Raw genomic sequence first — 25,659 nt, 5'->3', positions numbered from 1 at the left:
ATACGAGATGATATCCACATGAAGGAATATCAGGAAGCTATTAAAATTGTATTTTCCAGGGCCCTTTATTGACCTAGGGAAAGTGGTCCGACATATAATGTGATGTCATAAAAACAGGTGGAAAACCCATGTACTCTGAGTCAAATGAAGAAAGAAACCGACATCTATTTGGTGGGTGTCCGCCCTGTGCCAGGTGCTGGCTAGGCAGGGGGGATGTTTGAATGATGAGCGAGGGCAGACGGTGGCCTGCGCCTCCAAGGAGCTGACAGTCTGGTGGAGAGACGGACATGGACGCGATTGCACACGCAAGTGTGTACAGGGAGGCAGGACAGTTGGAAAGAGGCAGGGGTCCTGCGTCAGCTCCGGGTCTGGGACTGATGTTCCAGCCAAGACCTGCCTCCCACTGCAGCCCCACCACTGTCTTTCCCCTGCTTGAGTCTGTTTATGCAGCTATTTAGAATTTTATTATTTGTTTTCTGTCCCACGCACCGGAAGCGTCTGAGCTGATACGTTAGGGAAAAGAGTGATGATGAAGGAGAACAGAACAGGAGAAGGGACAGGAAGGACGTGGTAGAGGGCCCCCAAGCAGTGTCCATCGGCTCCTGGCCTGGCGCTGCTCCGGAACGCTGATTCTGGGAGTCTTCCAAGGCAGCAGAGGCAGAAAGTCAGCCCCCTGGGCGGCTTTGAGGTCAGGGCGCTGGGATGGGACCATGGCTCAGTTGGAAGCAACTGAGACCTCGGAGATGCACGGAGGAGGCAGGAGACAGGGCCGCCAGGAGGGCATGGGTGGCCGCCTGCAGAGTGGAGGAAAGCCAGGAGGGGATGGTACTGGACGGACTGGCAGGGTCGTGAAGCCCACTGGGTGGCTACAGCTCTCAGAGTCAAGGCCGTCTGGTCTGGGCAGCTGGGGGTGGCCCTGTGCTGATTGCTGTTAATGCAGGTGCACCTGTGAGCACGGGGGCAACCAAAGTGATATCAGAGCGTGGGTCAAGTTCAAAGGAAAGATTTGGAGAGCTAATTCAAGACTTGAGCACACAACTGCACCAAAGCTGCTGAGGTTGTAGGGGCCAGGAGTGTGGGCTGTGTGTGTGTGTGTGTGTGTAAGTCTGTCCTCAGTTACCCTGGGGGGATTTCTTTGTACCAGATGGAGAGGACAGTTCCTAGAACTCACTTGAGGGAAAGGCACACAGATTCTGATGACCCCCGCCCCCTGCCCCCATGCTAGGTTCCATCCCGTTGAAGGCTGGCTTGGACTTCCATATTGTCCCTCATAGCACTTGTCACAACTCTGATTTATCATTTGTGTGATAAATTGCCGAGTGCCTCTCCCACAAGACCAGAGGTGCCTTGAGATGCCAGCTGGGGATGCCCAGAAGTGCCCCATTCCCCACAGGCTCCCAGGCTGAGCACAATGGCCGTCATAGGAAGTGCGTGATAAGTATTTGTTGATGGAGGTCCTCGGGTGTGACAACTGGGACAAGAACAGCCACTCCCTTCCCCTGTCTTTCTCCCCACTGATTTTTTTCTCTTCCTTGCCTCCACGGTGTGCCCAATATTTGCCCCCATGGTAGCCTGCTGAGCTAAGTTGGCAGATGTAGCAAGTAAAACAGAGGATGCCCAGTTAAGTTTGAATTTCAGATACACAGCAAACAATTCATGTCACACTATTTTTATGCTTATTGTATATTTATATTAAAAGCATATGGAATATATTTTTATGTAAATCATGTATCAAAATTATTTGTCATTTGTCTGAACTTCGAGCTTAACTGGGCATCCTGTATTTTACTTGGCAACCATACCTCTGAGCTGAACATGCAGCTGATCCTAATGAGGTTCAATCTGATGGGGAGAAAGCTCCGTGGCCTCCTGCCTCAGTGTAGTGGGCCTGGGTGATCACATGTGTTGGGAACTTGATGGTGGCCTGCACCAAACTAACAGAGAAGGAAGTGAAAGACCCAACTTGCTGGCCAAGGAATAGGGAGAGACCAAGCAAGACTGGCTGGAGAGTTCGTTGCCTGGTGGAGAAGGGGACTGGTAAAGACTGAGGGCCCCACTTTGGGCCAGGTGTTTTCATATGCCTTCTTTAAATGACTACAAGCCCTTGCTCAGTAATTGCTACCCTTTGTTGAATGCTTTGCACATCATCTTGTTACATCCTCAGCAAGAACTTGACAGGTAGGAGGGATCATCTCCATTTCTCAGGAGGGATAGCAAGTGTAGAGAGAAGTAGTTTCCAAAATCTTCCTCACTGCTAGGAAGTGGCAGATCCAGGATTGGAACCCAAAGGTGCTGACTGAAGCCTGGACTCTCCAAAGCACTGCACTGTAGGTGGGGGGCAGGGGGAAGGAGCACTGCCAGAGGAGTGAGAGTCCCATGTACTAATCCCAGTGAACTCTTGAGTTTGAGTTTTATCCATCCACCCTTCTATCCATCCTTCTATCCATCCATCCATCCATCCATCCATCCATCCATCCATCCCTTCCATCTATCCATTCATCCACCCATCCATCTATCTACCCATCCATTCACCCACCGCTATACACACCTATCCACGCACCCATCCATCCTGTGTTGGGTTCTGAGGATGCTGTGGTGGTGGAACAGCTCCATGAAGTTTCTCAGCTCACCCAGAGGGTCTTACAATAACTCTGGTTCCCTATGGGCTAAGCCACAAGCCCTTCTCAGCTCAGTCTCATAATTGGCAGTTTGGCCAAGACCCAAAGTTAATCAGAAACTGGAGATTCTTCCAGGGGTGGTTCTTACATTGTTTTTATTCCATTCAGCCGGGAATGAACAACGTGCTGGACTATGGCCTGGACCGAGTGACCAATCCAAATGAAGTCCAGGTAAACCAGGTAGGTCTCGGCTGCGTACTTTGGGCAGGGCCTAGGTCAGGTTCTTAGGCTGGGAAGTTGTCCACACGACTGTTGTCTGTTTGTATCTGTTGGGGCAATGATGTCTCACCTTTGGGACTTCCAAAAAGATATCTTGTGATTCCGGTGTCAGGGGCAGGGCCATGACAAGGGTCTTGTGTGATGATAGACGAGAGAATGTAGAGTGCAGGTCAGAGCAAATGGGATCTATGTGGATGGGCTTCAGACTTTGCCGAGGCAGTTCCTCTTTTGAAAATCTGGTGAAAGTTATGAACCCATTCCGTCCAGATGCCCAGACAGACATTTTGCACATAATTTCAGCCAGTTCTCTGATCTCCTGGAGACTATAGGCCCCAGGCTCAAAACCCTTGAATCAACTTCGGGTTTAAACCTTAATCCACATGACCCAGAATGTCCCACTTTCTTTTGCATCTCAGTAGGGTGGGGCCTTTGCAAAGATTCTCTTATGCTTTTAGTTTTAGAAGGACCCTTTCCCCAAATAGGCCACCATTTATGATGGGTGGCCATTTTCCTAAGACAATTTTTTGTTTAGAGGAATGCAGTGCATAAGCTGCTGAAACAGTGGGCATCGAGGGTAGGGTTTCTCAAACATGGCACTATTATTTGGGGCCAGATAATTCCTTGGGGGGATTTCTTGCATGTTGTGGGATATTTAGCAGCACCTCTGGACTCTACCCACTGGATCCCGGTAACTCCATGCTTTTCCCTGCCAGCCTCCCAGCCCTAACAATCACAAATGTCCCCAGACGTTGTTCCAGTGTGCCCTGGGGAGCAGAATTGGCCGGGCCGAGAATCATGGAGCCTAAAACACACTTGACCTAGACTTAGATGGTTCCATTGCTTTCTCTCTAATGTTGTCCATGGGCAGCAAGGGGTCAGGGACATTTTAGCCTCATGTGTCATCTCTAAGCCTTGGCAGTACATAAAGGCGTGAGTGGGAGGTGAGAAGAATATGCCAGAAAGGAGGAAGAGGGAAGTCCACTGGGACCTGGAACTCAAGATAGCTGTGGGGACCCCCACCAGAGCAGAGACAGAGGCATGGGTTTAGGAATGGAGTCCATGTGGAGAGGGGACATTGAGTCCCCAGAGGGCATCCCCTGGGGCATTGCTAGGTCCCTTGCCCACAACTCAAAGTGATCCTGCCTTTAATACATGCATGGCACTGTCAGCCTTCACAGCCTTTTCCATGTTCCCCTCGTCAAATGACAGATAATTGCTGAGGCTTGTAGGCTTGGTTGCTATGGAAACAGAATCATCAAGGAAAATACTGAACCGGGGTGGAAGATTTGCTTTTTTTTTTTTTTTTTTTTTTTTAAATGGATAACTGGCATTTCTGGAAACCTCTGTGGTGTGGAGGAGGGGAGGGTACAGGTGGAAAGCACATCACGCTACTCTGACCCTAGCCAGCTGGGATTTGGCTTACCTGTGTGAGTGTGTGTGTGCGTGTGTCTGTGTGTGTCTGTGGTGCAGGGGGCCTTACACTCCAGCTCTGGGAGGACAGCTGAGGAGCTGAGGTGCTCCATCCTCCATGCTATTTGGGGGTAACTTCCAAGGAGCCTGGCCAGACCCCTTCTCACTGAGAGAGCATCTTCAGGCTCACAGGGGGTCAGGCTGGAAGAAGAGCATACCTTCTGGCACTTACTACCCACTTCTTGCCAGACGCTCAGAGTCAGAGCACCAGACAGTGCGTGAGGCTGGGGGCTGTCCCTCCCGTGGCCATGTTTGACACGGGGGTGCTTTCACTTTGTTTACCCTTCATCTCTCTCTGTTTCTCTCTCTCCCGCCAGCTCTCTTTCTCCTGTCTGCACTCTGGCTACTCTGGAGTATTCTGAAGAATAAAGAACCGTAATTCTCATGAGAGCACGGCCTCTCCCTCTCTGCCAGCCCCAGTGTGTGTCAGGCCCAGCCACTGGGGGGATGGAGGCTGGTGCCATGTTTGATGTGTTGGCAACGTTTCCCACCGACTGACCAAGTGGCCCCCGATTTTCCCAGTTTATCTGCCCTGAGGGGAGAGGGTCGAGAGGACGTGAAGTGTCTCCATGAGGCCTTGGGCATGCAGACGTTCTGGATTTTTGTCTCATTCCAGAGAAGATCTCTCCTTGCTGGTTTGAAGAGAGAGGCCATTTCTGAGAATTAGTAAATTCTTGAAAAGATGCCTGTTTTCCTTAAATAGAGGCAAATAACCCAAAAGAAATGAACACCAGCAAGCGTAAGAAAGAGGCTGTTTGGTTGGCGGTGTCCTAGGGCTCTGGGTGACCCACCTCCTCAGGCTGGTGGCCACGAGTTGGTGTGGCTGCCCAGCCCTGGGAGGAACTGCCCGTGGTCCCAAGGCCGCACCCAGAGAGCATGTCTTCTCTCAATTCCCCTACCTTGAGGCACACATAGCCCCCCATCTTCCTTTTATTTCACTGAGGAGACAAAATGGCAGCTGGGCACTAGCCATGGGTGGTGGTATGCCTAGGGCTGGCGTTTCCTCTCCTGACCCCGACAGGATGACCATAGTCATTTTGTGATGAGGGCCAGTGTGGGGTGTTGAAGAAAGCTTTGATCTCACCGTGAGTCCCAGCTCAGCCGCTCCCTGGACATGTGATCTTGGACAAGCTCTTGAGTTATTCATAGCCTTAAGTTTCCTTACCCATAAAATGGGAATAACAGTAGCTCCTTCCTCTGAGGATTAAATGAGGTCATTTATGTGAAGTGTCTGGAATGGTATCCAACATGCAGAGGCGGTCCACGGACAGTAGCTGTCGTTATCCTAATGGTCGCCATGCTGTGAGAGGTCACTTCTGGGATGGTGCAGGAGAGGGTCCTGGACTTTTCTAAAAGACAGAGAGGGAATGTGATTGGAGAGGGGAGGGGCAGCTTAGGAAAGAGACTGGACTTTCAGATTGGGCCCAGGTCAAATTCCTGGTTCTGTCATTTATTGGCTCTGTGACTTCCCAGGTCTGTGACTCTTGCTCTTCTCTGATCCCCATTATTCCCTGCCCTCCGGCCCCTGCCCCCTACCACACCCTTCCAGTCTGCACCCAGGGTCAGTATCATGGGGGGATGACCTGTGCACTGGGCCATAGCTCCGCACTCAGTAGGGCCCTGCACTTGGGCTAGTGTTCACCTGGCACCGCCTTAAAATTCTTAATGCTTTCTTTGGACGAGGGGTCCTGCATGTGCATTTTGCAACGGGCCCTGTAAATAACGCCGTCTGTCCTGCCTCCAACTGATCCGGAAGCTCGCGGCAGGACAGACTACCTCAGGGGATTGCGACCTCAAATTCTTGTCTCTTTGGGCAGGTCACTTCTTCCCATCTCTTGTCTGCTTTGCATTAACTCCGTCAGTCCCCAGATTTCCTGGATTCTGACTTTTGACCCTCTCTCTGCTCTCAATGCCTATATTCCCCGATTCCTCATGGTTGTCCCCATCTTGTGTTTCACTCTGTGGCTTGCCCGACCCCTCACCTCTGTTTCAGCACACATTCCTGCCTGGCTGCCTGGTCCCAGGTCCTTGCTTGTCCCTCCTCCTTGCTTCTACACCCCTGTCTGCAGTGGCCCCAGGCCCTCCCAGGGTATGCCCTGACTGACCCTTCCTGCCCTGTGACAATTGTCTGCAACCTGCACCCGGGTTGGGAGGCCAACAAGCCAGCCACAGAGCTGTGTAAACAGGCTCTGGAGGCATCCCTATTTGGGTAACTCCTATAAGGGGAAAAGAGTAAGTTAGAATTCCAAGAATGCGTAGCATTTGAAGATTCCTTAGGCAGAGTATCTTAGTGTAGCACAGTGTGTCACTCGGATGAGGAATAAAGAAGTGACTTCCCTCCAGCAAGGCCAACTGTTGGGAAGGCAACGGGTTTGTGCATGAATTACAGGGAGAAAAAAATGTTTATTTCTTATGTTGTCATGAAGTGGTTGTCTTGAATTGCTTAGAAATGTGCGCGCGCGCGCGCGTGTGTGTATTTTTTAATGACTTCACTTTAATGTCTTTTTTATGGCCTTTGGCTAAGTAATAACAACATGGACAGATTTATGAGATTTAGCAAATAAAAATACTGGATGCTCAGTTGAATTTGATTATCAGATAAACCACAAGTAACTTCTTTAGTATCAGTATGTCCCAAATATTGCAGGGGCATCTTGTGTTTTATCTTGTAATTAGGGTCTACACCACACTGTGCCTCCTCTCAGCAATAGTGTATGAACCCTACTCAGTAGCCACAATATGTTGAGCCTCTGCTCTGTGCCAGTCACCTCTCTGTATTATCTCATTTAATGCCTTCCCCCTTTTGTGATCCCCGTTTACAAAGGAGGAAAGAGGCTTTGAAATGCTAAATAACTCATCCAAAGTCAAGTCAAGCCAATAAGTGGCAGAACCAGGAATTTGACCTGGGCCCAGTCTGAAAGTCTGTTCTCTTTCCTAAGCTGCCCCTCCCCTCCCCAATCACATTCCCTTTCTGTCTTTTAGAAAAGTCCAGGACCCTCTCCTGCACCATCCCGATGTCCACACACCCTTAACAGGACAGAGATGCCCTGTAGGTCCATCTAGAGGAAACTGATCCCATAGAAAGCTATTTTTAAAGCTAGAAACCAGTAAAATCCATGTGGGAAATCCAAGGCAGAGGTGGGGGAAGCCTCCGATTCAACCAAATCCACTGCTGTCTGACTCCCAGAGGGTGGCTGGTAATCCCGGAAATCTGAGAACAGTCAGCAAACCGCACCACCAATGCAGAAGCCCTAATGGGGTAATACAATCAAATAAAGTGAATTAAAATACGAAATATTTTAACACACCGAAGACTGAGATAATGGCCCCAGAAACATATTAGGCTAAAAGCCAGGCCATGCCAGGTAGAGGAGAGATGAGAGAGTGTGTGTGATTGTGGTTGACTTGCAGGGTGGCTCCCCACGGAGCCCAGGGAGGGACAGGCGGACTGAGAATCTGGCTCATTTAATCTCTCTTGGTCCGCTTAGGAGTCCCATGCTCATAGGAGGTTTGATCTTGGCTCCTGGGCACTTGGCAGGAGGGTGTTCAGGCACTCTCGCTGCTGAGCACAAGCCTAGTATGATTGCAATCTTTACTATTGTTAGTGTTTTTTCTTCCTTAGCTTTATTGAGAGGTTACTGACATATAACATATATAAATTTAAGGTGTACAGTGTGATCATTGGAGCTATGCATATATTGCAAAATGATTACCAAAATAAGGTTAGTTAACACCTCCACCCCTTTGCATAATTAGGATTTTTTTTTTTTGAGTGTGTGGTGATGACATTTAAGATCTACTCTCTTTAACAACCTTCAAGTATATAAAACAGTATTGTTAATTAAAGTCACCTTGCTGTGCGTCAGATCGCCAGATCTCATTTCTCTTCCAGCTGGGAGTTTGTTTTTCTGTCATTAGTGTTGATTAAAGAGTGTTTCCTGTCTTTCTGTTGCATCTTGTGATTGGGGCTTTAGCTCTCTTTTTGTTTTAATTTAATTTAATTAGTTTATTTTTTTTAAAGATTTTTATTTATTTATTTGACAGAGAGAGACACAGCAAGAGAGGGAACATAAGCAGAGGGAGTGGGAGAGGGAGAAGCAGGCTTCCCTTGCAACAGGGAGCCCAATGTGGGGCTCGATCCTAGGACCCTGGGATCATGACCTGAGCCGAAGGCAGATGCTTAATGACTGAGCCACCCAGACACCCCACTGTTTTAATTTTAAATTAAATGGCCGGACAGAATCAGTCCACGGTGTAGCACTCGTGGCTTTAAGGCAAAGAAGGAACTGGTGAAGAGCGTAGGCTTTTTTTCTGAGGCTCATGGATCACTCCTCAGCTTTGCAAATGGAAAATCTAGGCTTGAATCCTGGCTCAACCTGTTGCTGAGCAGGAGGTTTTGAGAAAGTTGCTGTAACATCTCAGTGGTTAGGTATCCGGAGCTGAAAATCCGAATAAGAAAACTTTCCTCCCTTAAACTTTGTAAGGGATCAGAGAGGTGTAAATTGCTTTGCACTTAATTGCTAAGTGGTTACTATTATAGGCAGAGGTCCGGCATCCGCTTTGAACAGAAGGTGTAGACCAGTAGATATGATTTTTAATCTACTTGAGTACACTCTAACAAGAGAGTCTGATTGTATTAGATTGGAATGCAAAGCCACTCTGGTCCCAGGGTCCTTTTCTTTCTGAAATGTTAGTCTTCTACAACAGTGCCTTATGTCAAGAGACAATAGAAACAGATAATCAGTGCCGTTGCCAAAATATGGATCATTTGGGGAGTGTCTTCAGCTGTTTAGGTGGAAAAATATTCTATTAAACTTAGAATACATCTCCGTTTTTCTAGGCATCCAAGCACATGGCAGTTATCATTTATCTGAGGTTTCTTGAGCATCTACTGTGCACCAGAAATTAGGCTAGAGGCAGGGATGGTCGCCCTGCTCTTAATGGTGCCTGGTGGATGATACATATATGAAATAGAATGGCACAAACAAATATTTAATTACAGTTGTGGTAAGTGCTATGTAGGAAGAAGTTGGGGTGTGTGTGAGTCCAAAACAGAGAGACCTACATTTAATTTTCAAGATAACTCTCCCTACCTCCCCCACTCAGGAAAAAGGGTTTCCTATGAAAAGCAATTACATAAAAGCAGTCCAATGAAGCAAAATGAAACCCCGCGTGGGTTAGTAAGGAGAGTTTTGTATGTGACATTCCAGATCAGACCCTCCTCCATTCCTTGTCAGTGGGCTCACTCATGGGCCAGTACTTATTTTACTCACTGGCTAAGGGAAATAGTGTCCTCCTTGGGCTTCTGATTCTCTTCCCAGTGAAAATCTGGTTGTATTCAGCTGCTTGGATGCTGGCAGCCAGGAACGAAGATGATCAATTTAAAGTATGAGAGTCAGTACCAAGCGGCCCCTGGACACAACCAAAGCTAGAAAAACCAAGACTGGAATCACCAACTGTGCCCAATTTCTGAGAGTTGCATGGAGCTGAAAAGTGATGCTAAGGAAGCATGTCAGATTATAAAGGGTTTTAGTAGGAGGCAGGTCTGAATGGTTTCCAGGAGCTTCTAAGAGCCTATACATGGAGTCTCTTTTGAGAGCCAGCCTTTCTCTGCTCAATCACAAAAAATCCAGAGAGAGGATGCAGCTCACCCCAGGCATGAACCTGCTTCAGCTGCTTCAACAAGATGATAGGACCCACCTGATATGATCTACATTGGTACAGCTCCACTCTAGGGCTTAGCTCTTGGTGGGCGCTGGTCTCAAGTTTTTTAATTGTGTGCTTTATGTTTGGCAATGTGGCTTTTCCCCCCCAATTTGTATTGGTCAAGTTGTTATGAATACCCAAGGAATGGATTTCACCATTCAGAGCTCTCTCCTGGGAGGAAAGAACAAACTTTCCAGCTGCATACTTGTTTCCCAACTTTGTGTCTCATCCCATTTAGGATGGTTCTGTAGGCACTATGGTAGATTGGGACCAATCCCAAGCATAGTCTTGAATTCATCTTGGCTTTTGGGAGAACAGCATACAGTTATAGTAGTAAATCATATGCATTCCCTCATCAGAGCCTTAGTTGAATTAATTCTCCAGTGGCGGTGGTCGTGGGGAAAGCCTGTCTTTTAAGTAAGAAAAGGTGAAACCGTTTTTTTCATGGGTAAGGATTTTTATTTCTCAAATGGGTACTTGAACTGTAATGACTCAATGGCATCTGTTTAATGGTTTCTGCTTCTTTGTTTTTACAGAAACAAACAATCACTGCTGTCAGAAAAGAGGTAATTAGTTTCCTGGTCCCAGGGAAGTTTGATTTTCAATCTTCTAACAAATTATATGTACTTTGGCTTTACGCTCTGCCCTCAGTAATGAAATGAAAAACCATGTGTAATGTTCAAACAATTATTTCTAAATTAATGAACCGCACAGAATGACAAAGCATCTTTTGTAAGATCGAAATGGATCGGTGCTGAGGCTCAGGATATGAAACACCATCAGAAGGCCCAGACCTGACCTACGTGGGATGGATGCCACAGTGTCTGCCTCCCCACCCTGGCCCCTGCTCCTACAATGACAGGGCCGTTCAGAATCTCTCTGAATAGACACACTACCTATTTTGGCAAATCTTGTGTCCAGGGCCCAAGACAGAGCCCTGGAAGGCATTGGCTCTTGAGGTTAGCCCTGCTCTGTGAGTCAGGGGCACCTGAGGGAAAAGCCCAGCATCTGTCCCCATGTCTCAATTTAATGCTCCTTAGAACTTTTTGTATTTCCAATTGGTGCCTTTTCCCAGACTGATACATGATGGGTTATAGAGGCCTCTAATTTGGATTTGGGGATCACCTGTCTACTGTGGCCCTCTGTCCTGTTAGTACTGTGGTGGGTGGCTTGAGGGGGTGGGATGGCAGGGAAGTGGCTTCTGGTTCTGGAGGCCACGTGTAAGGGCCGGTGTTAGTGGCACTCAAGGGTGGGGAAGTCGGGCATCCTCCAACCACTGTGTCTCTTCCAGATCATGTATTACCAACAGGCCTTAATGAGGTCCACTGTGAAGTCTTCAGTGTCCCTTGGAGGGTATGTCTCTAATTTGTTGGTCTTGCTGAGATTTGAACAAGAGGTAGACAAGAGGAGAGCCTTCTGCTTTAAGGCAAACTTGAGCGGTTGTGGGCTGACATAAGATCCTAAGGAACTCTGAAGGATGAAACCAGTCTTCTAAGGATTAAATTCCTAGGTCCTCAGTCTGCATGTGTCCAGGTCTCATCTTGGGTTAGGCAAAATCAGGGATGGGTGAGGTTTTATACAAGCCTCACCTTTCTTGGAATCCACTAATGTGTGGATGGACAAGGTGGGAAGAATAGAAAGTTCATAGACTGGACCCTGTGGGGGATCCACAGTAGCCCGTGTTCCTATCAGCAACCACTCAAATTTATTAGAGATATGTGAGTTACATTTACTGGTTCAATGTATTATTAAGTGTCCACTGTTAATCTTTGAGTCAAAATCCAGTTACAATTAATTGGAAATTTACATTTGACGTATTGAACACTCAGGATACCTTGATCCAGTCCCCCATACGACTTTACTGGGGAGACACAAAAGGATTTAGTGCCCCCCAAATGTAAGCAGTTATCCTTTTAAAATGTGCAATTCATTTTAGGACCACCTTGCTAACTAAGATTTTCCTGCACACATGGCTTATTTCTGGAGAGGCACAACGTGACTACTCATTTATTTTGACTGTGTGAGACTTGAGTAATGGTACTGATCAAGATGGAAGATGTTATATTTTGCCCAGTGCCTTTCTTCCAATATGGTTAGGAGTTAGGCTCCTATAAAAATCTTCAAATATCTTTTTACATCTTCCCAAATCGCTAGTTTGCAAAACCACCCACCTGAGAAAATGTGCCCTGACCTCCCCCACATTTTTCAACCACTTCTGTCTCCAGCTGCTGAGCTCCATTGGTCACAGAGGAGCGTGTACCCATATACTCAGTGGACACTCACCTTTGGGTTATAACGATCATCATTGTTTTATGATAAAGTAAAACCCATCTGCAGTGTTGTTCCAGAAACCCAGTTTAATGAAACCAAACAGAAAGCACATTGAAGGAGACTCCAAGGCTATTGGATACTTCTTACACCCACTTTCCAATTTTTATTTGTTTTAGTGGTTCATTACCAGAATTTGACATCATTTGTGGTTGGACCTGAGGCCAGTTTTCTTTTTTCTTCCCTTCAGCTGCTCTACTGTAAAGGTCTTGCTGAGAAATACAAGAGGGTCTTGGGAGAAATGAAGCCAAGGGGCTTGAGTTTGTCACAGAACTATAAACCTAATGCTCTGGTATATCTCTAGGGCATGGATTCTGTTCTATCGAAATCTCCTAGCTATGGGCAGATGTTAGAGTAGGTGTCTCATGTGTATACCATACTAGGAAATGTGTTGCCTAGGAAGGTCTAACTCATAGAGAAGGAATTAGCTCTTGCTCACATATGTGAATGTGGGGTTCACACGTCAGTGAGACCACAGGCTTTGAATGATGAATCTAAGTTCCCAAATGTAGAGGTTCTCCTGACAAAGGGTGGAATCTCAGAGAGACCATGGCAACCTCATGCTTCCAAGATGGCGCCAAGACACTGGTTTGAGCACACGCAAACCAAGTCGGCTTTGAATTTGGAAAACTCCTGATATAATATAAAGAGGCCTTATTTTAATGGAATAGGTGCGGTAGAGAAATTGCAAAGGAATTGGATGGGAAGACGATGTTTCATCTCACGAGTAGAACAGGGACAGATCCTGTCAAATACCTGCCAATCCTGAGGGCTATTAGAGCGTTTTTCTAAGAAGGCAGTAATAAGTATGTAACTAAATCGATAAAGAGAAAGGAGGACAGGCTGGTCAATCAACCTGAGTATTGATTTCGTCTCTTGGTTGTTGAACTTCTAGGAAATTGTTTTCCATTTGCTTTTCAGGATCGTCAAATACAGTGAGCAGTTTTTGTCCAACGACGCCATCATGTCAGGCTGCCTCCCCAGCAATCCTTGGATAACAGATGACACCCAGTTCTGGGACTTAAATGCCAAATTGTATGTATTTGAAAAAATAGCTTTTTGTCTTATAATTCACGTGCCATACAATTCATCCAATTAAAGTGTGCAATTCAGTGGTTTCTACTATGTTCCTAGAGTCGTGCAGCCATTACCACAGTTAATTTTAAAACATCTTCATCACCCAAGTAAGAACCCCTCCACCCCCCAAAACCCCTCCAGCCCTAGGCAACCCCAAAACTACCTTCTGTCTCTATGCCTTTGACGACTTGGACATTTCGTATAAATGGAATTGTATAATATGTGATCTTTTGCGATTAGCTCTTTTCCACTGAGCATAATGCTTTCAGGGTTCATCTGGGTGGTGCAGTGGATTAGTACTCCATCCTTATTTATGGCTGAGTGATATTCACTGTAAGGAGATAGACTTTTTAAAAATCCATTCATCAGTTGATGGACATTCGGGTTGTCTCTGTCTTTTAGCTGTTATGAATAATGCTGCTGTGAACATTCATGTCCAGGTTTCTGTGTGGACGTATGTGTTCATTTCTCTTGGTTGTGTACCCAGGAGTGGAAATGCTGGGTCAGATGGTAACTCTGTATTCACAATATATTGCTTCTGCAAAGAAAACGATCTTTTTTATGGCCTTGCATTTTTGACATCTAATGAGAGGAAAAATAAAGTCCTGGAGGGCAGAGCCCTCCACCTGCCTTGGCAGTTACACCACTCACTCCTTTGCTCTGTTTGTGAATTATAAACAGTTATGGCTCCTGACAAAGGCGGAAATGCAGAAAGAAAGCATAAGCCAATGAAGGAAGAAGAGAAGGTGTAACAGTCACATCAGGGGGAAAGATGGAGGAGGAGAGGAGGAAGGAAGCGGCTGGTGGGAGTGGATAAGGCAGGTGGGGTGATGGGAAAGATCGAGAGCATCAGGTGCATATCACAGTTCAGGTCACCACCAAAGTCATTACCACTTAAGGCAGGAGGACATGCAGGTAGCACAGCTAAGTAGAGAGACATAGCTTTCCCATAGCTTGGGGAACCCTTGCACCCATTCCTCCTGGCCTGCTATGGGCAGCTGATGGGATAAGGAGGGCTCTCATCTGGAGTTTGGGGTCACCTGTCTACTAGTGTCCCCTGCAGAGCCGAAGACTCTAGAACCACCCTCTGGAGAAGCTTCCCTCCCACTCTGGGGGTTCCAGTTATTGTGGTGGCTTTCTGGAGCCTACGCCTGCCTCCCAGTGTGTCAGGGCAGAGAAGTGACCTGAATCTCCTCGTGTGCAAGGATGTGCAGAATTCAGCTGTCCGTGGAGGAGACGGCGGAGCCACCTGGCCAGGAGAAGGGTTGTCCCAGGAGGGCTTGGGACAGAGGCGTGGAGAGCCGCCGGATTTTAAATGAAGTGGAGAATATGGTATTGAAGCGTGAGGCAGAGATTTACTGGGGAAAAGAACACGGGAGGTACCAAATGCCCCACTGAAAACAGGAAGCCTTGTTTGGAATGGGTGAGATCTTAAAGCTGTATTAAAATCACCTGGGAGGCTTAAAAATGAAAAACAAACAAAAACCAATGTCCAGGGGCGCCTGGGGGGCTCAGCTGGTTAAGCGACTGCCTTCAGCTCAGATCATGATCCTGGAGTCCGGGGATCAAGTCCCTCATCGGGCTCCCTGCTCAGCGGGGAGTCTGCTTCTCCCTCTGACCCTACCCCCTCTCTTGCTCTCTTTCTCTCTCTCTCAATAAAGAAATATAAATCTTAAAAAAAAAATCCCAATGTCCAGCCTTCACCCCCAAAGCCTCTTAATTGGCCCAGGCTACCTTCTTATCCTCACCAGTGGTTTCTAGAAGCTGCCATTGACTTCAGTGAACAGCCAGAATTCCTAACACCAGTTTGGAGCTTTGGTTCCCAGTGTGGTCCCTGGACCAGTAGCTGCAGCATCCCTGGGGAGCTTGTTACAAATGCAAATTCTTGGCCCCACCGACCCCTGTGAATCCGGAACTTAAGGGATAGCACCCTGCAATCTGTGTTTGTCTGAGTCTTCCAGGTGATTCAGACGCATGCTGAAGTTTGCACATCACTATTTTTGTCCGTTTGTTTTTTGGATCTGCTTCTTGTGTGAGCCTTGGTCTTCTCAGCAATAACACGGGGTTGAGAATGGTCAGCTCACAGCGTTCTATTAAGGACCCGGTGACGTGCGTGTGAAGCACAGTGCCTCCCAGGCAGTGACATTCTGTAAATGGTGGCTCTTAATGTTAGTACCGGGTTGTTACTGTTTTCACGCTCTTGTCAGAGAAAGCATGAACTTGCTTGGCTCATTTAGAGCCCATGAATTGTAGCTGGCCGCAGTTCTAGCTGCTACATTACTGGGAGGTGTGGTGTCGTGGACTTGGAAACCTTTGTTTCCGAGGGGCTGTGTTGGGTTCTGGAGAATTTCATAAGGAATAGGAGAAACGCCAACTCTTTTCCTCATTTTCTGGAATGTTAGACCTCAGCCAGCCACGCTCTACTGTCCTACCTGGGAGCGTCGAGACCTTTCCAAACAGGGGAGTGGTTTGGGACTTGCATCTTGGATCGGGCTCTGAGGGAGGGTGCCTCGGTGACAGTAGGGTCTGCCTGGGGCTCGGGGCCTGCAGGCAGGTACAGGAAGAATCATCGACTCCTCCTAGATGCGCCCGTGCTCCCGTAGTGATGGGGCGTGGGGCGGGGTGGCAGTGACCCCAGCACCCATCACCGGTGTTGCTCCGGAATTTTCTTCCGGTCTGGTGGGGTGGCCTGACTGACTCTGCTGGCCAGTCTCCACGGGCCTTGGAGGGGGGCATCTGTGTTCCTTTGCCCTGAAGCAGGCCGGAGTGTGAGGCTGTTCGCTGTGAGCATCCTTCTCACCTCTGGGGTACCAGCTTTCCAGATGAGTCCCAGGGGACTTATCTGAGGCTGCACGTTCCTAGCAAGTAGTTACATGGATTGTCCGTCTGTGCAGGGATTGAGGGGGGAGGACTGGGTTGAGCCCTGGGCCGTGGGACTCGTGAGCTTCGTGGGGGCCTGTGCCTCGCATTGAGTGTCTGGTGCATTTACAAATCATCATCCTTGCAGGGTAGAAATCCCAACCAAGATGCGGGTGGAACGATGGGCCTTCAACTTCAGTGAATTGATCCGAGACCCCAAGGGCCGACAGAGCTTCCAGTACTTTCTCAAGAAAGAATTCAGTGGTGGGTCTTTTGACTTTTTAATACAATTTTTTGCTTTTAGAAACACTCCTGTCCCGTCTGGTATAGGGTTTCGACGATTTCTCAGTAGGTGTTTTCCCAGCTCTGTTGCTGTGTGCTCTTCTTGGACCTGTCCTTTCCATCTGTTCCAAGAGGCCCCACAGTCGGGGTGGGGGTTGGGGTGGGGGGTGGGGGGGCTTGAATCCGCAGACGAAATCCATGCAGCTAATGCAGCGCGACTCGCATCTGCAAGGGCTCCGTCCCCTCTGGCTGTTCTCACTTCCTCATGCTGATTCTGGGGTCACCGGTCCAAGAGTCCGTGTCCCCCGCCGCCAAGTGCACACTTTCCCTTTTTGTCCAGCAGCTTGGTTTCCTTCAGCTCAGCGCTTCTCTGCCCAGGTTGTGCATTTGATTCACCTGGGGGTATTTTAAAAACATCTGCCAAGATCCCATCTCCAGATGCTCCTTTTTAAAATTGGTTTGGGGTGTGATCTCCGCAGGTGCGAGAACGCCCCAGGTGATTCTCATATGTGGCTGTGATTGAGAACCACTGTCTCAGCTCCCGCTCTGCTGCCTACACACAGGACCTTAGGAGTGTGCCGGTCTTAGTGGGATGGGGGGGGGGGGGCGCATTTTATACTCCGTCTCCGGGTGTCTCAGCATGGTAGGGAGGCACTTGTAACTTGAAAATTAAAGGCACGATTAAGACCAATTTCATCAGGCTGAGCATTCAGGTGGCTTCTCTTTTGCTTTGCAGATGTGCTTTTATATGGGACTCATTCATTTGCTTACTGAATTCCCAGCCCTGCAGAGCATCATCATATTTGAACCTCCATTCTCAGCCGCTTGCTCCCAAGACCCATTTGTCTATGGGGTTTCACCTGAAACTAATCCCAGGGGACACGCCATTAGCCTGTTGGACTGCCTGATGCAGCACATTACATTATAATATGGATTCCTGACAATCCTTCTCTCTAATCAAGCCTAATTGCCATGATATGATAAAACCCAGAATAGATGGTGGGAAAGGCAAGTGCTTTTGGCTAGGGCCCGGAGGCAACTCCAGAAGAAGAGGCTAGGGTGCCATCTAGTGGCGAAATGACACACTGCATCCTGGGCTTATCCCACCCAGGGCTTGGTTACCAGTGAGAATCCCTTGAAAAGATTTCCCTGTGTTATTAAAATAGTATTTCTGGCGATCTCTTTAAGAGATTCCCGAATTGTGAGTTTTCTAATTTAAATAACATTAAAAAATTGAGATCTACTTCGCATACCATAAATACACATACCATGTAATTCTCACGCCGTAACCCTTTTAAAGTGTACAGTTCCGTGGTTTTTAGTGTATTCACAAAGCTGCACAACCATCATCACTATATAATTGTACACCATTTCTTACCACCTCATAAAGAAACCCTTTACCCCATTAAAAGCCATTCCCTCTTCCTCTCTCTTCCTCTTCCTCTGCCGCCCTCCCCCGCTTCCCCCTCCCCCACAGTCCTAGGTGACCACTAATTTATTGTCTATCTTCATGGATATGCCCGTTCTGGACATTTCATATAAATGGAATCATGCGATGTGTGGCTTTTTGTCTTCTTTCACACAATATAGTGTTTCCAGGATTCATCCCTATCAGGGTATTTAAGGTAATATCCCATTGTATGGATAAACCATGTTTCGTTTATCCATTCATACTTTGGTGGCCCTTTGGGTTGTTTAGACTTTTCGGCTCTGGTGAATAATGCTGCTTTGCACATTCATGCACACACTTTTGTGTGCTCGTTTATTTTTTTTTATTTATTTATTTTTTAAAGATTTTATTTATTTATTTGAGAGAGAGAGAATGAGAGACAGAGAACACGAGAGGTAAGAGGGTCAGAGGGAGAAGCAGACTCCCCGCCAAGCAGGGAGCCCGATGCGGGACTCGATCCCGGGACTCCAGGATCACGACCCGGACCGAAGGCAGTCGCCCAACCAACTGAGCCACCCAGGCACCCCTCGTTTATTTTTTTTTAAAGATTTTATTTATTTATTTGACAAAGAGAGACATAGGGAGAGAGGGAACACAAGCAGGGGGAGTGGGAGAGGGAGAAGCAGGCTTCCCGCCCAGCAGGGAGCCCGATGCAGGGCTCGATCCCAGGACCCTGGGATCATGACCTGAGCCGAAGGCAGACGCTTAACGACTGAGCCACCCAGGCACCCCTAATATTTTATGGTAATAAAATATTCATCACATAACATTGATCATTTTAACCATTTTTAAATGTATGGTTTGGTGGTGGTCATTACATTCACCTTGCTGTATTCCCATCACCACCATCCATCTCCAGAGCTTTTTATCTTTCCCGAATGAAACTCTGTCCCCGTGAAGCACCAACTCCCCATTCTCTCCACCCCCCAGCTCCCAGCGATCACCATTCACTGCTCCGTCTCTATGAATTTCTCTATGTTAGGTACCTCATAGAAGTGAAATCATATATCTTTTCTGTCCCTCTGGACTGGCTTGTTTCACTTAGCTTGCCTTCAAGGTTCATCCATATTGTAGCCTGTGTTAGAATTTTATTCCTTTTAAGGCTGAATCATATTCCATGGTATGTATATGCCAAGTTTTGGTTATCTGTTCATCTGCTGATGGACATTTTTGCTCCCACCTTTGGCTATTGTGAATAATTGCTCATTTAATTTTGACCTTAAGCAATGGCTTATCTTTTGCATGGGTAAGGCGGTCTACATTGCACTTGATGTGAGACTGATTGGCTGTCACTTAAAAGCATCGCTGGTCTGTCTACTCCTGCCCGTGATCTCAGTCCAAAGAACACCCTGAAGTTCATGTTGAAGAGAAAGGGACCTCTCTAGAGCGATGGGACAGACGTCCACTAGTTGAGAATTATGCTGCTTTTTCCATTCCGACGCACCCGGGAGCTTTCCAGCAAATACTATGAAAGGGGAGGAGGAGGTGCTCTCGTCTGTGTCCCCACCCACAGCATGCCGTGACTCACACACATGCACACACGTACATAGCATGCACACACGTGCGCACGCTCACATGCAGCCACTCGCTGTCCCACTGGTGTGGTCATCTTTATTTTCTCAGGCAAAAATGACAACCTGGGATGATTGTACCCAAGTGCTCACACCCCCTGTGGGTGCCGTGGAGAACTGAGTAGAGAGCTTGAAGTTGAAAGGAAGGGAGGGCTCGAGAGGAGACCGGTTTTCCTCCTGGGCCCAGAGGAGCTGAGTCTCCGTGGCTCCGGTGACTCTCTGTGAAGTCCCGCAGCGGCTGGGCCTTCCCCGAGAGTCAGTCGGTCAGCGTTGCTCCTGGAGCAGCCTCTCTGTAAGGACCCCTGGCTGGAATATGCCCCGTGGGGGGCTGTCAAGCAGGGGTCTGCGCACGCAAGGGAGGCAGAAGTCATGTGTGCTCACGGAACGTGAGCAAAGTCAACAGGGGCCGCTGTGAAGAAAGCCTATCGGGTAGCAAGCAGGACTTGTTCACAAGCCTATCCTATGCTAACTTGTTCGAGCAGGCTTTGCTCCAGCCAAACTCCAGGACAGGGAAGGCTGGGACAGTCCGAGGGGTTTGTTATGAGCTCTGACCTGTGCGTCGCCCGGAAACGGCCCGCAAGCACAGTAGATGCATACAGCTGCAGACGTGGTGGGCTCCAGTCTGGTTCATTTCAGAGACCATGCGTGGGGCAATCCCGGGGTTAACAATGTTCTCCCGGGCTCTGGAAGTAAGACGTGGCTCCTTCTCTCGAGGGGTGTTCTGTCCAGCCTCACGGGGTGCCCTGGCTTGTTCTGCAGAGGGGAGATGCTCCCTGGGCCGCGGGGACTGAATTGGCCTCAGCTGACCCATCTCTCTTCTTTCCTCTTTTCTTCTCCCGCCATGTTTCCTGCCTGGCTTTCATCTGCGTGGACCCCTCCTTCCCGTGCAGGGGAGAATCTGGGATTCTGGGAAGCCTGTGAAGATCTGAAGTACGGAGATCAGTCCAAGGTCAAGGAGAAAGCAGAGGAGATTTACAAGTGAGGACTAACCAGATGGTTGGGAGAGCCTCCCCGTGGACCACACCATTGCGTTGGAGGTTGAGATGGAATGGGAGGGACCACATTCCTGGTGTCAGCCTCAGTCGCTGCACCTGCCATGCTCTCGATAGATACCTCCCTGCTTAGGCTTGTGGCTTCCTCCCCCAGAAAGTCTGGGGAAGCACATGATGTCACTGCCCTGCTCCGAGGGGAATATGCTCAGGAGTTCAAGCAAGCTGCCCTGAGTTACAGTGCAGTGCTTTGTTTTTGACTAACCCCCCCTTCGATGTCCTGAGAGGGGTGTGCGTGTGTGCGTGTTTGAGAGTGAGAGAGGGACAACAGGCGGGGTAGGAACACCTCCCATCCCCAGCCATCTTAGGGAAGCGAAGACCATAAGGGGAGGGAGCTTCCTCAAGTCTCTGGGACTGTGCACACAGCTTGAGGTACAAATGTAGGCCCGTTTCTTATTTTGCATGTAATGACTCTAGACCCCACTAAGTGTAGCAGTGAGTCTGTTCCACTCCAGGCCTGCTTCTCCCCGAAATTGCCCTCTGTGTTGCCCACGAACCCAAGGTTCCAGTTCAAAGGGCCAGACCTGCCTCTTCTGGCCGGGTGGGAAGGAGGGGGAGTGGTGAGGAGACCCCCAGTGCCGTGGAGCTGCGGAGCCGCGGAGCTGTGGGCCCGAGCACTCGCCCCTTTGGACCTCTGGTGTCCTTCTAACCGACTCAGAGCGGGCCACTGCAGCTTTCGGGAAGGTGCCAAAAACCCCAAAGGGAAGAGCTGAGGGCTCACTCCTCATACTTGGAGGTTCTTGCACTTTCTCAGGAATGTGCCCATCTCCTCCCACAGGGAGGGGCTGCGTGCACAGAGAGAAGGGGGGGTGCAGGTGGGCTTGTCCTTCCAGGAAGGTCCTGTGACACCCATGCTCAGAACAGTCGTGCTCGACTGCCTTGCACACCACAACACACACACACACACACACACACACACGACTCCTGACTCCAAAAATCCCCTATAAAAAACCCTGCTGCCTCCGACTTTCTATCAGCTTCTTCTCCCCAGCCTCCTCCGTTATGTCGTCTTCATCTGAATTCCACAATTTTAATGTACAGCTTCGCAGTGTGGCAAAACATTCACGTATTTCTAATCCTGAAACAAGTTAGAACGGGAAACGTTGGGGAGCCGTGCGGCTGAGATTGCATTCTCAGTGGGGCCATCCGCAAGGATGCCCCGGTCGTCCACCCCCTGGGTGCTGGGACTGTGTGCTGCCTCCTGACTCAGCATGTGGGATTCATTTCTGACTACCTCTAGAGTGCCTGGCTGGCTCTGTTAGCAGCTCTTGATCTGGGGTCAGCGAGTTTGAGCCCCACATTGGGTGTAAAGATGATTTGGAAAAAAACCCCAAAACCTAGGCATTTCTAAATGCACCTAGACTGGGCCAAGGGAGAGCAGAAGGCCTAGAACACCTGTTTGGAGGTGTCTCGGTCTCGTTCCAGGTGGGCCCCAAATCCTCATCAACAAGGCAGAAGGCATTAAGTTGGAAATTGGATTCTTTACTCTAATGGCTGGTGTTGCCCCGCCAACATTTTGCTCCCTCTCCTACAGGTTAGGAACACCAGAGTTCAGTATTCACCTTCTGAAAACTGGCGTGACTGTTGTCTTGCTTCTAAGAAATGTCGCTTGACAACCTGTTCAGACTCTTCAGTGTCTCCTAAAAAAAGGCCTGCTTTCATTCCCGGGCACCTGCCTCATTCCGGGTGACCTGAGTCACGGCGATCCCTCCTTCACAGGCAGCCGTGCACTTTCGTTAGCCAGCTTGGTCGAGCTGCTGGCTAACATTTTGCTCCCCACTCCAGGCTCTTCTTGGCCCCAGGGGCGAGACGGTGGATAAACATAGATGGCAAAACCATGGACATCACCGTCAAGGGGCTGAGGCATCCCCACCGCTACGTGCTGGATGCGGCACAAACGCACATCTACATGCTCATGAAGAAGGTAGGTGGGCTCTACATGGATGCTGATCTGGGGCCAGGAAGCCCTTCCCTTCTCGGGGACCTGGAAAAGTCTTTAGATATGGGAACACAGGGAGATGCCGTGTGGCTTCTGCTTTGCCGGTGTTGGGGTGCAGGATTGTCAGTGGTCTCTTCCCCACAACCACTGGTCTGGAACCTCCCTCCTCCGGCCTCGGCAGCTGGGATGGGGGCGGGGACCACTGACGGTTGCTATGTGTGTCCTTAGGGGCTGTCACCCGGCGATCCCCCGGCGATAGTGGTCCAGGTACCCCTGCCATTGGTAATGAGACGTTGCTGGAATAGCTCTTGTTTCCTGAGGGCTTGGGAGTGGCAGTCATGGTGCAAAGCATGGGACTTTGTGTCAAGGACCACCCAGGGAACAGGACTTGCTTCTCCAGAGTCTAGTTTGTCCAGAGTCTCCTCGGGGGTGGAGTCGGGAGTCAAACTGTATTTTCCTGCCTCCGAAGGCTGACCTCTTAGTCTCTACCATCAAACTGTGAATGGTGGCAGTTCTGGTGGCCCTGGCCCGAAGGAAATATCACAGGTTGGGGGTGGGGGTGGGGCGTTTAGTATGTGGAAGAGACAAATAGGGCGTGATTATGGTAAAACCGAGCAGGAATTCAGGTAGCCTTTCTGGGTTATTAATAAAAAGTGAACACGGTGGGAAGTTTTAGGAAATTGTTAAAAAAAAAAAACAAAACCTGAGACAAAAATCAGTCTCTTTCTTAAGAAACAGAATTTGGGGCTCAGCCTTGGCCTAAGAGAGGTTGCCTGGTTTGGTTCTTATTTGGTGTCATAGTAAGACTTTGTTCAGGGGGTGCCTGGGTGGCTCAGTCGATTGGGCAACTGACTCTTGATTTTGGCTCATGTCAGGACCTCAGGGTCATGGGATCGAGCCCCCACATGGAGTTCTGCGCTCAGTGGGGAGTCTGTTTGAGATTCTCTCTTTCCCTCTTTCTCTGGCCCTCCGCTTGCTCGCAGTCTCTCTTTCTCTCTCAAATAAATAAACAAATCTTAAAGAAAGAAACAAGACTTTCTTCAGTTGCTTTAACTTCACATTACTACTTATTCCTCGTACGGTAAACTATCTCTAGAAACTTTCATTATGTGATGACGGTTTGTTTGAGTGGCAAATTTTTATTAGCATCCCTTAATTATATTTTTTTAATTTAGTTTTGATATATACTGTGTTATAAAGAAATATTTTTACTTTGCTTCTAAGATATGTAATAGTTTAGAATTTTCACCCAGTCAGATTAGCCACTTTTCTCCACTTGCTTTCCATCAGTGGGGTTTCTCTGTTTGCCTTGCAAGAAGATTCACAGGAAGGTTCCCATAATAATGGTCTTCCTTCAGGTATTTTAACATATGTTTTGATTCTTAAAAATGTGGTTTTATACAACCGTCCACAGAGACACCCAGGGAAGCCAGACGCTTGGCAGAATTAAATGGAGTCGTGGGTAACTTAAGAACGGTGTATATGCTTAGCAGACTCTGTGTGGCGATAAGCTGTGTCCTATGGCAATACATTCATTGTGACCCAGTGATCCGTAATCCCCACTCCCAGACTCTGTCCTGGTTCTCATAACTTTTAGCCACCACTTAGTCTTCAGAATGGGACCGTTTCGATAAACTTAAAAAACTCTCACTCCCTGGGTTGTTGCTGTGGACATTGTCCCATATTTGTTAGAACGAGAGTTTTGCGTTCACTTGGAAGTGACAAGCATTCATGAAGTGACTTCTCTGAACCTGCCCAACGTCCCAGGAAAGATCCACACAAGAGAAACCTGACTCTTCGTCTTTTTTTTTTTTTTTTAATTCTCTTGCTTTGATACCTAAATTCAGGGCAAAAAGGGGGATGTTTGTGGGCTTTGAAGTGGGTTCCGTGCTCATAGCAGCTCATTTTTTTTTGGAAGGAGGTAGTGGGGTGGGGGGGGAGGTGAGATACAGGTGTCCTGTCATCTCCTGCTTACCTCACGGAAGACCCCCAAGGTGGGTTTTAGTGTGGGGGATTATGGACCACAGTGCAGCCAAAGTACCGCAGAACCCACAGAAGGTTTGTGAAGACTCCGATGGTCCCAACCTGGGAATTTCTGATTTCGGAGGCCTGGGTGAGCCTGAAGACGTGTGCTTCTAACAATTTGCCAGTGAACTTGACGCTGCCAGTTCGGGGACCACACTGGAGAACCATTGCTTTAGACACACATCTGAATGCCTCTCACACAAGGATATGGATCCCCTGAACGTTGCCATCTCGGTGCCCAGGGAGGACTTGAAAACTGCAAGCACAGTAGTTTGACTTGACACTTCCCCTCTCTTAATTACCATTTCTCTCTTGTTCCCCCTAGGATTCTTATGCTCGCTACTTAAAATCTCCAATCTATAAGGAAATGCTGGCCAAAGCTATTGAACCTCAGGGAACCACCAAGAGAAGGCAAGTGGAGAGACCTATAATTTGCTGGTTGCCTGCCGCTTTGTTTGCAGGGAAGGGAGGGTCTTTTTCAGCCAAATGGCCATGATGGAGATGTGTGCCTGATGGAAATACTGGGGACTGGGAAGGTTTTCTTAGGGGTAGGATTGCCTTGTTGGCTTCATAAAACCCTAGGAAGATTTCCTTAGTAATTACTGTGAGTAAAGTTTTGTGACCCTGACACGGGTTTGAAAAAGTGCTGATTTTCCCACCAATCCTGACCCCAGCGCAAACAGAAGCATCTCACTGGTTTGTTAATTGCTACAATTCCTCACCTTGGAACTGCTTTGTGGAAATTAAGTTAGCCACATCCTTGTATCCTTGGAAAGTCCTAAGACCTTAGAGAGCATAGCAGACTCCACCCCCAAGAAAAACGGCCGACTCATGGGGGAGATGAACACTGACATCCTGAGTGTCCTTGTTGACGCCAGGGACCACCTTTTGGCGAGTGCCCTGTTAACTGGCTCGTGCTCACCTTCCTCACTGGAGATGTGGGTCATCCCAGCTGGCCGAACCCATGGGCAAAGGATGAAATGTTCTGAGGGGCAGTCGGAACTCT

At 48.5% G+C, this 25,659-nt stretch overlaps 1 protein-coding gene across 5 annotated transcripts in view; it reads left to right on the top strand.

The window, feature by feature from the left end:
• The window catches only part of RGS9 (regulator of G protein signaling 9), a 68,864-nt gene that overhangs the window by 25,651 nt on the left and 17,554 nt on the right, over positions 1–25,659 (top strand). For 3 of the 5 annotated variants that reach the window (XM_027625652.2, XM_027625656.2, XM_027625657.2), the window contains 8 exons: positions 2,787–2,858; positions 10,610–10,639; positions 11,365–11,426; positions 13,323–13,436; positions 16,486–16,601; positions 20,531–20,618; positions 22,475–22,613; positions 24,979–25,064. In XM_027625652.2, the coding sequence (XP_027481453.2) occupies positions 2,787–2,858; positions 10,610–10,639; positions 11,365–11,426; positions 13,323–13,436; positions 16,486–16,601; positions 20,531–20,618; positions 22,475–22,613; positions 24,979–25,064 (707 nt within the window). The remainder of the gene's footprint in view (positions 1–2,786; positions 2,859–10,609; positions 10,640–11,364; positions 11,427–13,322; positions 13,437–16,485; positions 16,602–20,530; positions 20,619–22,474; positions 22,614–24,978; positions 25,065–25,659) is intronic. The other 2 variants (XM_027625653.2, XM_027625658.2) reach the window with 1 other exon arrangement.

The sequence above is a fragment of the Zalophus californianus genome, chromosome 16 (assembly GCF_009762305.2).
Source record: "Zalophus californianus isolate mZalCal1 chromosome 16, mZalCal1.pri.v2, whole genome shotgun sequence".
Lineage (NCBI taxonomy): Eukaryota > Metazoa > Chordata > Mammalia > Carnivora > Otariidae > Zalophus > Zalophus californianus.
This window is presented reverse-complemented; position numbering and strand designations above follow the sequence as displayed.